General features: G+C 46.6%; 1 protein-coding gene and 1 long non-coding RNA gene across 2 annotated transcripts in view; one reads left to right on the top strand and one right to left on the bottom strand.

The window, feature by feature from the left end:
- Positions 1–12,832, top strand: part of LOC144377116 (uncharacterized) — a 52,863-nt gene that overhangs the window by 4,495 nt on the left and 35,536 nt on the right. The window lies entirely within an intron of this gene.
- The window catches only part of Dchs1 (dachsous cadherin-related 1), a 34,698-nt gene that overhangs the window by 16,218 nt on the left and 5,648 nt on the right, over positions 1–12,832 (bottom strand). Inside the window, exon 2 of the mRNA XM_078046565.1 lies at positions 2,842–4,725. Within this exon, the coding sequence (XP_077902691.1) occupies positions 2,842–4,629 (1,788 nt within the window). The 5' untranslated portion in view covers positions 4,630–4,725. The remainder of the gene's footprint in view (positions 1–2,841; positions 4,726–12,832) is intronic.

The raw sequence follows: 12,832 nt of genomic DNA, 5'->3' as shown, positions 1-12,832 counted from the left end.
CCTCCATTCCTTCTTCATCTCCTCTTACTCTGCTTGCTGTCATAAACTGATGCTCCCTGAAATTGCTCCTTGGCCTTTTCTCATCCTACATACTCTCTTCAGTTTTCTCTTTCACTTGCCTGGCTTCAGTCATCATTGATCCTTTCTCTCTGGTCTGGACAACTACCCTAAACTGCAAATGTGTATAACCAGATGCCTGTTCAACATCTCCACTTGGATGTCCCACAGCCACCTTAAATCCAGCATATCCAAAACTAAACTCGTGATCATTCCAAACCTGCCCTAATGACTCTTCCATTTACACAGTTGCTCAAGCCAGAAATCAGTTTTTCCTTTTTCCTCACCTGGTATATCAATCAGCCAGGGACTCAGTAAGTCCTCATTTCTACTATTTTTCTACTCCTACCCATTGCCATTATCACTGTCCTGATTAGGCCTAAGTCAACACTCCCTGGACTATTGTAATTCCCTTCTCATAGGTGGCCTACCCTCCAACCTCTACCCTACACAGAGTTTCTCAATGTTGGTACTACTACTGACATTTTAAACCAGATGATTTTTTATTGTTGGGGATGTTGTGCGCATTATTGGATGGTTAACAGCATCCTATCCCCCACACGCCAGTAACATCCCACCAGCTATGACAATCTCTGTCTCTAGACATCGCCAAATATCTCTTCTGAGGGCAAAATTACCCGAAATCGTGAACAACTGACTTACCATTTGAGAAAACAAATCTGATTATTTCACTCCTATACTAAAAAATCTTCAGTGTTCCCTTTAGAAAAAGCCCACATTGCTTGGTTTGGCTGCTCATTGTCTGACCTACCTGCACAATCTCATTTTTGCACTCTTCCATCTCATATCTTAAACTCCAGAGATACTGAACCACTTGTAGCCCCTTGAACAAGTCAGACTCTCCCACTTCTATGTGTATGTCACCTAGGTTGGAACCTTTCCCCTGTCTGGTCCCCTCATAAACTCCTATTCATTCTTCAGGTGTTCATTTAAGGGTTCTTTTCCTTGGGAAACACTCATACTGCCTATATCCCCACCCTGGAGGTTTTCTTATTATAATAATCTATTTCTTTGCAAATGAATCTCTGCTCTACACACAATCTATGTGAGATGAGGGTTGATTTGTTCATTACTGTACACTGCATTTCTAGTACAGTGATTGGCAAATGGTACAGATTCTATAAGTGTATATTGAATAAGTCAAACATCAAGACCTTGTATGGTTATAAACCCCCAATAGTCATTTGTACCTCTTCTTCATGGTTACTAATAGTAAAAACTCTGGGAAACCATCTGGAGAGTTGCCCTTTTGCTTTAGGAACTAATGGTGAGAGAATACGTTTGGAAGCAATAACCCATTGGTCCTGGCCAAGAGGAAGAGTAAACACATGGGAGAGTGGGTGGTGGGAGCCAGACAGCAGCAGGCAGGCAAAAATCCAGCCTGGCTGGATGCCAAAGGGTCAGCCAGGTCCAGGCACTAGCCTGGAAGTCTAGGCCAAAAGCAGCCACTGAGGAGATACTCAGGGGTCCAGCAGACTTTAAGCACAAGTCTTTTAAGAGGAATATTCTCTTCTCCAGCTATACTTAAGATGCAGCCAAAGCAATATTTCCAAAAGACATTAGATTTATTCAGAGCCCCTCATTGGTTTCCTGTGAGTCCTAAGCCAAAGATGGCAATCTGGCCCCATCTACTATTTTGTTTCATTTCAACCCAGTCCTTTCTCATTAGTACAGTCAAGGACAACCTGTTAAGTCTCAACATGTCATGATATTTATTCATCAGTCCTTTTTTTCTGTAGGATTGGCATCTCTGTCCATATACCCCCACATTATCTATTTGGCGAAATCTCATTAGTTCTTCAAAACCCTGCCTCTGGGCTTCCAGAACACATCATATACCATCTGCTACAACACTAGCTGGTGGTCTATCTCCCTGTCTAGATAGAACCTGCCTAGGACCTGTTTTCTGGATCCAACACAGTGCTAGGTTTGTAGTGCCGAGGAATGATTTATCACTCACCCACTGATCCATTAAAAGTCAGTTATTTAAAATGAATAAATAAGTGTGTGTGTGTGTGTATGTTTGTGTGTGTGTAACCATGACCGTTCCATCTCAAGGAAGTTCAGTGACTTCCTTTGCTTTCCAAGTAAGGACCTAGTGACTCACAGTGTGGTATCCAAGGATTTCTGTATTGTAGCCTCAGACTGCCTCTCAAGGTTCATGTTCCTTCTGTGTCTTCCAGGCCTGACTTAATGCCAGCCTGTGCTTCCTTCAGTCTGTCCAGGTCTCTTGTCTCTTCCCCAGAGAGGCCTTCCTGCTCTGGACATCAGGATCTCACTAGATAGTTCTTGCTACCTCTCATCCTCATCTCTGAGCCCACGTGTCCCATCAAGGCACAGTTCCATAGGCAGGAACAGAGATTTCTTCCAGCATAGCCCAGCACTGGACTAGGCATGAAGGGCTTCATAAATGCTGGCAACTCCCTGAGGGGACAGGAACTACAGAATCTCCATCTCAGCCCTTCAGAACAGCTTTGAGATTATTTCTTTTACTTCTTGACCCTGCGAGAAACTTTTCCTTTAGATATAATCTACATTTCTTCAACTACCAAATTACTAGCCTTAGCTTTTGCAACTTACTTTCTTATCTTCTCAACAATCCCTCACCCTTAGCACAGGCTCTGGGGCTCAAAGGATAGGATTGAACCCTCTGACATAAGTCATCACCAACATATGCACCTGCAAGGCTTGGTTCCTACTCTGAGGTCCCCTATGTTGCTCAGATCCCCCTTGCCCACAGTACAGTGTTCAGGGCCTACCTACCTGCAGGAAACAGGTTCCAGGCTGGGTACCCTCAGGCAGTGAGGCATTATAGAAAGTCCTTTGGAACTGGGGCTCATTATCATTCACATCTTGCAGGGACACACTAACTGTGGCAGAAGAAGCTAGAGGGGGCAGGCCCCCATCTGTGGCTACCACAATCAGCTCTGGCTGGGGTTCCGACTCATAGTCCAGGGAGGCAGTTGTGGTGATGATGCCTGAGGTGGGATCAATGGAGAACCAGTGGGTGTGAGCCCCAGGAACCAGACTATAGGTGACCTGACCATTGGTGCCTTGATCAGGATCCCGGGCTGTCACCCGCACTACGAAGCTACCAGGTAGTGCAACCTCAGGCAATGGCTCAGGCTTGTAGAGCTGGCGGTCAAAGGCAGGTGCATTGTCGTTGACATCAGTGACATGTAGCACAAAGGCAGCTTCAGCCCGCAGTGGGGGTGAGCCTGAGTCTGTGGCTGTAACTCGCAAGTTATAGGCATCCCTTTCTTCTCGGTCCAGCCGCCGAGCCACACATACCAGATAGATGACACTGTCTTGGGTACTTAGAGCAAAGTGGCCCTCTCCACCCTCCAGGGACACGTTGACATGGGCAAAGTCACCATCATCGGGATCTGACACAGAAATGCGAGCAACAAGCTGTCCAGGTGGGGCAGCCTCAGACACTCGGGGAGATCCATCTGCACTTAGAAAGATGACAGTCATGGAGGGTTGATTATCATTGGCATCTCGCACATGCACAGTCACAAAGGCTGAGCCCAGTTCTGGGTGAGCCCCACCATCCCGTGCCTGCACCACCAGTTCATGGACCCGCCGCTGCTCAAAGTCCAGTGGTCGCTCCAGCCGCAGCAATCCTGTGTGTGCGTCGATGGAGAAGGGCCCATCACCTTCACTCTGCCTTCGGTTGATCTCATAAGTCACAGCCCCATTGGCACCAGCATCAGCATCAGAAGCAAATACCTGCAAGACAGGACTGCCAGGGGCCAGGCTCTCTGAAACCATAGCATGGTAGCGGCTCTGATTGAAAGCCGGAGCATGGTCATTGATGTCCAATAGTGTTATGTCAAGCAGGGCCTGGGCCCTCCGGGGTGGTGAACCACCATCGTAGGCCTCTAGCTGCAACATATAGTGTGAGCGGTTCTCTCGGTCCAGCTCCCCAGTAATTACTAGCTCTGGCACGGGAGCGCCATCTGGACCAGGGCGTGTCTCCAGTCGGAAGGTCTCTCCAGCCCCATCACCAGATAGTGCATAGCCCTGGGTTCCCAGGCGGCCAGCATCAGCATCACGGGCAGGCTCCAGAGGGTACCTGGTGCCAAGAGCTGTATGTTCAGGTATCTGCAGAGCAGCTCGAGCCTGTGGGAAGGCTGGAGCATGATCATTGATGTCAGCCACTCGTACTGTAACTTCTACAGTGGCACCGTCAGGAGTGACTGCAGTGAAGCGGTAGCGGTCCCGCCGCTCACGGTCTAAGACACGAGCTGTACGGACGACCCCACTGTGTTCATCTATAGCCAGGTCAGTTCCCACACCACTGCCCTCCTGGGCAGAGATGAAGAACATGGGAGGAGCTGCTGTGCCTGCTGGAAGCCCTGCACTGATGTCCCCAATCAGTGTGCCTGCTGGCTGTTCCTCATCAATCTGCAGGTCCAGGCTCCCAGCCTGACCCCAGATGCCTGGCACACCACTTCCCAACAACAGCAGCAACAGTGGTAGGAGGAGGAGGGGCCTGGGACTCTTCATGCCAGGGCAGGAGGGCACAATGCCCAGTTCCTTCTGCATGACAGGGGCAGTCCAGCTGTGCCTGAGGCTCCTGCTCCAGGCCAGATTCTGGGCCCAGCTTGATCTCAGGTGGAACTTATGCCTCAGGCTCCCTGACTGAGGAGAAGAACAAAAATGGTCATTAGAGAAGGAATCAACAGTCCAGAGAGAATGGGATGTGGGTCATTTTGGTCATACCAAAAAGCAGACATTCTCCAGCAGGACTCTCATGCTGCCACATACCCATCTCCAGTCTCAGGAACCTGTGCTTTGGGATTCCTCAAGGTCTCTCCAGTCTTTGCCCTCACAAGTCTTCATCCTACCTTGACCCCTCTCAGATTACTCTGCTTCCCATTTTTCAGGTCTGATGCCCACAAATTCTCTTCTATCTCTAGACTTAAAAATTTAGTCAATCCTTTCTTATTTTCTGTCATCCAGAACTAATACCTTTTTCAGGCTCAATAACCATGTAGTTGGTAGCCCTGCATGAATTGTCAACCTTTTCCTCTCTGCTAGAATCTTCTACCAGTATTTACGTATGCTCTAGTCTTAGCCTTGCTTCCTTCTCTATTCAACAAGACATTGAGCACTTCCTACATGGAGGCACTGGTAACACAACAGTGAATAAAGGAAACAGGCCTTGACTTCATGAAGCTACAGGTCAGGAGTTAGGCAAGTAGTTATAAATATGATCAAGGCTGTGAAGGAGAAGTACAGGAATCAGGATAACATGTAAAGAGCTTAACACAGGGAGTCAGCAAGAGATTTTCTGAGGAAGTGACATTCAAGTTTAGAGATAAATAGTGAGTAGATGTTGGTGCTAGTTATGCAATGTTGGGCAGAGGTGGAGGGATATCAGAAGGAAAGCATTCTGAGACAGTGAACAAGATTTAGAAAGGGTAAAAGTATTGGGGGTGGGCTGGTAGGTGATGCACATAAGGTGTAGAGCTAGGGACTTCGAGTATGAAACAAGGCAGGACTCAGAAGCTTACTAAAGATTTTAACATGATCCTAATTGCAAATGAAGCCACTAAAGTATTAAAGAAGTGCCATGATATGACTTACATTGTCTGAGCATCTTTATCACTGCCCTTTGGAAAACAATGGCATTCAGATAAGATGGTGAGGTACCTGTAGGAGTCTAGGGGATGATATTGCTTTGACAGTGACTTGGATGAGTGTTAGAAATGAAAGTGGTGAATAGTGGATATGATATATGAGGGGGATTAGAAGGTAGAGGAGACAGGCAGGGTTTAATGACTGCTTGGAAGCAGGCAGTGAGGAGTGAGCCTCTTTTCTGGCCTTAACTATCAGATGGACAAAGAGTTAATTGGTCAGAGAGAGAGAAAGGAAGAAAGAAAGGGAGGGAGGAAGGGAGGGATGAACAGCCAGCCCAAGAGGAGTGTGCCTTGGCTCTAAGGAGAAACAGGTTTCAAATGCTGCTAAATTTCAAGGAAGAGGCCTAAAGACCCAGAGGAGGCATTTGGTGACTAGTAAGAGTAGAATCAGTGGAGAGATGGAAACAGAGGCTGAAAGAAAGCAGCTGCAGGAAGAAACAGAGACATTTGGAAGCCACTGCCCTTTATGAAAGGTGGTTTCATTTCCCCCCATTTTCTCCCTTTTCACACCTCCTGCTGCATGCAGTGAGTGAGGCATCCTCTCTTGTGACATTGGTATCACTAAGCTTCCACCCATTTCCATGTTCTACATCCAATGGTCATTTTTAAATCTTCTTGCTGGATCATTCTGGAACACCTCTTGGCTTCATACTGTAATACCCCACCCCCTGCCTTGCTTCCACATGCTTCCCTGTCCACTACGCAATCTCCCTCACAAATTCATCCTCTGCCCACCCCTTCACCTTTGAGGCTCTTCAGGTTTCTCTCTTCCCATTCTCTGCACTCTGCCTGGGTGATCTTATTTACTCTCATGCCTCGGTTAAAATGTATCAACCACTTTTTATGTGCCATCTATTTGCCAATGACTTTCCAATCTCCATCTCCAGCTCTGGCGAGCTCTGGAGACCCATGTCTAGCAAAATACCGGACTTCACAACATATTCCCAAACTTCACCTCAAACTGATTTTCCTCCTCCCTTCCCTTTCCCATGAACAACAGTTGTCCAGGTGGACACCATCCAGGTATCCAAGCCAGAAATCTGGAAGCTGTCTTTGCTTTCTTGCTTTTCTTCAATCTGATTTCCATTTTGTCATTAAAACCTGACCATTTTAACTAAACATGTCTCAGTTTTGACCTTTCCTCCCTTTCCACAATGCTGCTCTTCCAAGCCAACCATTGTCATCTTCTTGCATTCCTACAACTCCTTACTGGTCCCCTTGCCTCCTGGCTCAGACCCTCTGATATCTCCACTAGGCCAGAGAGCCACAAAACTCTTACCAAACCACTCCTGGTTAAAGGTTCTCAATACTTCCCCATTACTAAAAGCAGAAAACTGCTTCTCCACAGAAAAAGAAATGCAGATAGACACAGATACAAACTTGTGCCTGAAGTTTCAAAGGATTCATAGATACTAGGTATAGAACTTCTGATTTCAACATAAAACCCAACCTCTTAGTGCGTCTTTGCAATCTGAGCCCTGTCAACCTCTCTTGTGTTTCCTACCTTTATCTTCCCCACCATGCCTTGCATTCTAAGACTAAATGTCGCATGCTCCTTCCTAACTCCTCCTTGCCTTGTACGTGGTATGATCTCATCCTGAGATAGCTTCTAAAAATCCTCTCCATGTGGCCATCTCCTATTTGAATTTTAAGACCCAGTTTAAATGTCGTGTCTTCTATGAGTTGTTCTCTGACATACCCCCTCTGCCATCCCAAGCAGAGCCCATTGTGTTTTGCTGGGCTCCCACTGCTTTTGCAACACATCAGCAATAAACTGCACTGCAGCCCTGGTGATCCATGAGCCTCCTGCACAGGACTGGAGGCTCCTTGAGGGTAGTAGCAGGTGTTAGCTGGTTTCTGCTTCTCTGGCATTTAGTAGAGCAATAGCATGAGCAGACAATCAGTGCTGAATCAGTGGTTGGAGCTTCATGCTTTTACATCACCACACTCACATACTAACCACTCAGAAAGAAATGTCCACAGTTATGCCAACTCAGATGACATACACACAAACAGGTAAGCCCACGACCCTGAGACATTTTGGTCAATATGTAGCTACAGAAGTTTGTCCTTGAGTCTTTATAAATTTGTTCTGCTCTAGGACTTCCTGTCCTCTGAAGGGAAGTGCGTTTCTGACCTCCACTTAAGCTTCAAACTTTCATCTCTCCCATCTGTGCAAGGCCACTAAAAAAGCAGGGGCTTTGGAGTTTGGGCTGGATTTGAGTCCAGTATTAGTGTTATTTCCTTATCTGTAAAACACTTGAATCCAATCAGAGATTGGATTAGGGGTCAAGGGTTGAAGGTTAGTCCTATTCATTTAATCAGTCAATGAGAGAAAGCAGTAGTGGTTTGGGGGAAGAGAAGGTAATGGACAATGAGGTCAATGTATATATCACTCTTTGTATTATAACTATTTCTCTCCCTACCCAGACAATGAGCTGTTTAAGGGCCAAGGGTATATCTTAGTCACTTTTATGTGTAGCATGAAGCATAGCACATAGTTCACAGTCAATACATTTTCTGGAAGAAAGGATGTATCAATAGTATGAGATTAAAGCTCAGATGAATGATCAGCTTTGAAGAGGAAGGACTCGGGCCCAGGCAGATGTTCTGTGTAAAAGCAGCCCGTTCTCCCAAACTCTGCAGATCTCCATGCTCTCTTCATTACCCAACCTGGGTCCCTGTTCAATATAAACTCCCCCCAATGCACTCCTACACAAAGGCACATGCTCAAAGTCACAGACCCACACACTGCCAGACACAGATGAAAGACTTACACAGATGCATTTTCACACACAGCCACGGCACATACACAGACACCCTCCTTACATGTGTTCAGAAGCCCATTTTCACACACAGACTGCCTGTTCATTTACACGAAGCCCCCCCAGCAATATATGCAGGCATACTTATGCACACAAATGAAGACACTTTCTCATGGACCTCACATGGAGAGGCACATTTGCACCCTTGGAAATCCCCCCTATATAAAGAGGCACATACACATACCATGGGCAAGACTGCTGTCATGTATGTACAGACTGACAAGGCAGGCACACGCGCACACGCCTGCGGACCCACCCACAGGCAGGCGTGCTCTCACACATGCTGCCGGGGCACTCGTGGTCAGCTCTGCGGCTGCAGCTGTGACCTCTAGGTCCCTGGGGGCCTCTGTCTGGACTATGCCTCATCACTTCCTGCTCCACAGCTTCCAGTTCCAAACTCGAACTCCAGACTCTCTCCCGAGACCGTCTCATCCTCTCTCCTGCCTGTTCTCAGCACCATCTCTCCCATCTGTCCAGTGTTTCTCACTGCCTCTTCCCTAAGACTTCTCTCCCTCCCCATTCTTTTCTCTTCCTCTCCACATATGTCCTATCCTGTCTCAGGGCTGGCCTAACCTGTCCATCTTGTCTTGTCACCCAATCTGTTACATCTTTTCTCTTACTCATTTCTGCCTTACTATATGCCCTTGTTCTGTTCTCAGTCCTGTTGGTCCTCTGACTCTATCCTACTCTCCCCCTCTATCCCCACATCTGGGCCTCTGGAAACACAGCTGGTTCTCATTAGGAGGGGGAGGGGCAAGACTGTTCATTGGGGCCTGAAACGTGATGTCAATTCACCCTTCCTAGCTAACAGAGCCTCCCCGCAAACCCCATCCCTGGCCTGTGTGTCTGTAGGACCTGGGAGAACAGGGAACATGGGAGAGGAAAGAGAGGTGGGCTGGGGGGAGGAGCAGGGGACCACAGGGAGGGGGTGCTCTCCAGGAGGAAGCATAGGAGTGGCTAAGGTAGAGAAAGGAAAGCAGGCTGGGGGAGCTGGCACAGCTTAGGCCTCCTCCCTCAACTTCCTGTCCCAGGGCCAGCAAGGGGCAGGACCAGAGGACAACAGGGGTGGTGGTGGGGGCTGTGAAAGGCAGAGGAGCTAGAAATGGAGGAAGAAGAGGGTAGCCCCAGTGAGCAAAGGGAGGTGGGGATACAGAGCTAGACATAAAGAAAATGGAAAGAGAAGCAAGAGTTCGGGGTGGGAGGGTGAGAGGTAGCAAGACTGAGGGAGAGTGAATATGCACTGCAGAGGAAAGAGTGAGCAGAGACAAGAACAGCCAAAGGTTTGGAGAGGGGCAGGAGCACAGTTAGAAGACGGGGAGGGGGAGAGAGGAGGTTATGGGAGGAGAAAGAAGACTAGCTTCCCTGGATATCCCTGGGACAGTGGCCAGGGCAGTGCCAGGGCCTGCCTCTGTCTCTCTTGAGGACAGGTCTCAGAAGGCACTCTAGGGAGAGACTAAGGATAGACCTGAGTAGCAGAGTTGTTTTTTTCTGAGCTTTTACAGCATACTGGGCCCCATGCCAGGCAATTCACAGACAGTATCTCATTTAATCATCATAACAACCCTGTGAGAAAGGAATTCCAGCTTCCATTTTCCAGTGAGGAAATTGAGGCTTAGAATGAAACAATTTTCCTGAGTTAATGCAGCCTTAATTTGCTCCCAGGACTATGCTTTCATGTTGTCTGAGATTTAGGGAGAAGGAAAAAGATGGAGAGGAAGAAATTATGCAGAGGGTGAAGGGAGGGTCCTAGGAAGATATTGGAGGCCTGAAGAAGGAAGAGAATCTGAAGCAAGAGAAAGACCAAGGGTGTAGCTAACCTGTAATAGTCCAGGTTATCAGTCGTGGCTCTTAGAAGACACAAAGAGGTGGGGAGGTGAAGTGGATGAGGGCTCTTGGGCTCTAAACTGCCTCCCAAAGTCCCAGTGTGGATATCATTGTGGTGCCACTAGGATACTGAAGAGAAGAAGTCATTTTGAGGGGTGCCTATTGGAATCTTCTCATGGACATGTCCCAGACAGTTGGATTTGCAGGCCCAGAGCTTAAGAAAGAGGCCTGGTTTGGAAATATTTGGACAAATCAGAGGGTAACTGAAAGTCATGGGTGTGGAGACCCCTATCAGATAGGATGTATAGCATGAGAAAAGAATCTAGTTCAAAACCCTGGGAAACAGGCACACAGAAGAGGCAGTTGAGGAGAACTTTATTCTTCCTGGAGGCAGCATCACAGAAGTGAAGGATGAATCATTTGAAAAAGGAAGGAGAGATCGATCGTTTCCAATGCTGCTGAGAGTCTAAGTAAGATGGGGGCTGAGAAGGGGTCGCTGAACTAATAGTAAGGAAGTCACTGGTGATGCTGGAGAGAATCATGTCAGGAGAGTGGTGAGAGTGCAGGGTTCCTGCAGTGGGAAATGGGAGAACATATTGACTCAGATCTGGGCAGAGACCAAATTAGATTCAGCATAGATTCATTCACCAATACATATTTACTGCTTTCCTAATATAGGGAGACAATGTACCATAACAAGGTAGGACAGGATTGTGATTAAAACACTAACCACTGGATTTGACTCCCAGCTTCACACTTACTGACCCTGTGACCCTGGACAAGCCATTTAATTTCTCAGTGCATTCATCTCCTCATTTATAAAATGGGTATGATAATAATACCTACTATTTCATACTCAGTAGTTAGAACAGTGACTGGCACACAGCAGTAAATATGCAAGCTTGAGCTACTATTACAGTGGCTGAGAAGACAGGCTCTGCTGTCAGACTTGAGTTCAAATCCTCACTTGGACACTTACAGCATTTCCCTGAATAAGTTATTTACCTTCCTAAACCTTCATTTCCTAATCTGTAATACAGGGATTAAAGTGCTGACCTTACATAGCTGATATGAGAATTAAATTGGACAATTCTCACAAAACACTTAGTACAATATCTGACACATAGGGAAGCCTCAATAAATGTTAGCTGCTACTGTTTTGCAACACACACACCACAATAATACTGGGTAAGTGTTACTTGATGATTAGGAAACTGAAGCCGAAAGAAAGCAGTAGAGAGACATTAGAATGCAGTTCTGATGGATTCCAGAGCTAGTGCTTTCTGTTAGACTAAATTACTGGTGGGGAGCTTTGTATGCTCAGATAAAGAGTCATATGGCTGGCTAGGCAACAGAACAGGGAAGGAGAATGATCAACATTTTGCTTGAAAACAATATATCTAACAGTATGCACAGGATAGGTTAAAGGAAGAGAAGATCAATACTGAGGTAACTGTCAATCCAGGTAGAGGATCAGGTAAGCATGGGGTCAGGTGGTCAGAGGAGGGAAAGAACATGGAGGATGCTTGGAGGCCTCTAGGAATGAAAGAAAAATATGGGGAAAGGAAGTGGAGGACCAAAGTCATGTGTGTGAAGTGACTGATAGATTTATTCAACAAATATATACTAAGACTTACCATGTGCTAAAGGTCTTACCAAGTATAAAATAGAACAGTGACCAGAAAGCTCAAGTATCTGCCTTCATTGTGTTCACAAATAGGGAGACCAAGGTAGGCATAGGCCATGTAGACAGAGGGAACTGGAGGTGGTGGTGATGAGCAGCAAGGGTCTGGTCCCCAAACTGGACCTGGACAATCAGAGTGCAGGTTATAGAGGAGGCCAGTAAGGCCAGAGCTGGAAGGAAAGGTGAAGACATAGCAATCAAAAGATATAAAGGACTCTGCTTCCTGATTGCCATGTCCTGGGCTGCTTTCTTCTGCCATGAGGTTGTATCCCACCTTGGGCCCAGAGCAGTGAAGTTAGCCAACTAAGACCACTGAATCCTTATCATTCCATTATGAAGACTACATTTCAAAACCTGAAACTTTTATCATTCAGCTGAAGACTTAGTAACAGGTAGAAATATGCAGAAGGCAAACATAAAGAAAGATTGCTTTAAGGAAGAAATACACTGGAGGCAGCAGCAACAACCAGGGGGTGGACTTTCTGAGATGATGGAAAGGCTCAGTATCTGTTCATAGGGGTATGAGTTACACTGGAATGTTCATTTGTTAAGACTGAGCACTTCAGACTTATCTACTTTAAAAACTTTACAAGTGAAGAAAGTGGGGAGTGGGTAAGGTAAAGATGAAACAAGGATATATATATTTCGGGTGGTTGAAGCTGGGTAATGACTACATGGGGGCTCATTTTCCCATTACATTTGTTTTGCATATGTTTAAAATCCTCTATAATAAAAATAAATTTAAAATATTGAAAAGGTATAAAGAAGGAAGA

Source organism: Ictidomys tridecemlineatus, chromosome 4 (genome assembly GCF_052094955.1).
Source record: "Ictidomys tridecemlineatus isolate mIctTri1 chromosome 4, mIctTri1.hap1, whole genome shotgun sequence".
NCBI classification, from domain to species: Eukaryota; Metazoa; Chordata; class Mammalia; order Rodentia; family Sciuridae; genus Ictidomys; species Ictidomys tridecemlineatus.
Note: the sequence above shows the minus strand (reverse complement) of the source record. Positions and strands in the feature narration are given on the sequence as shown.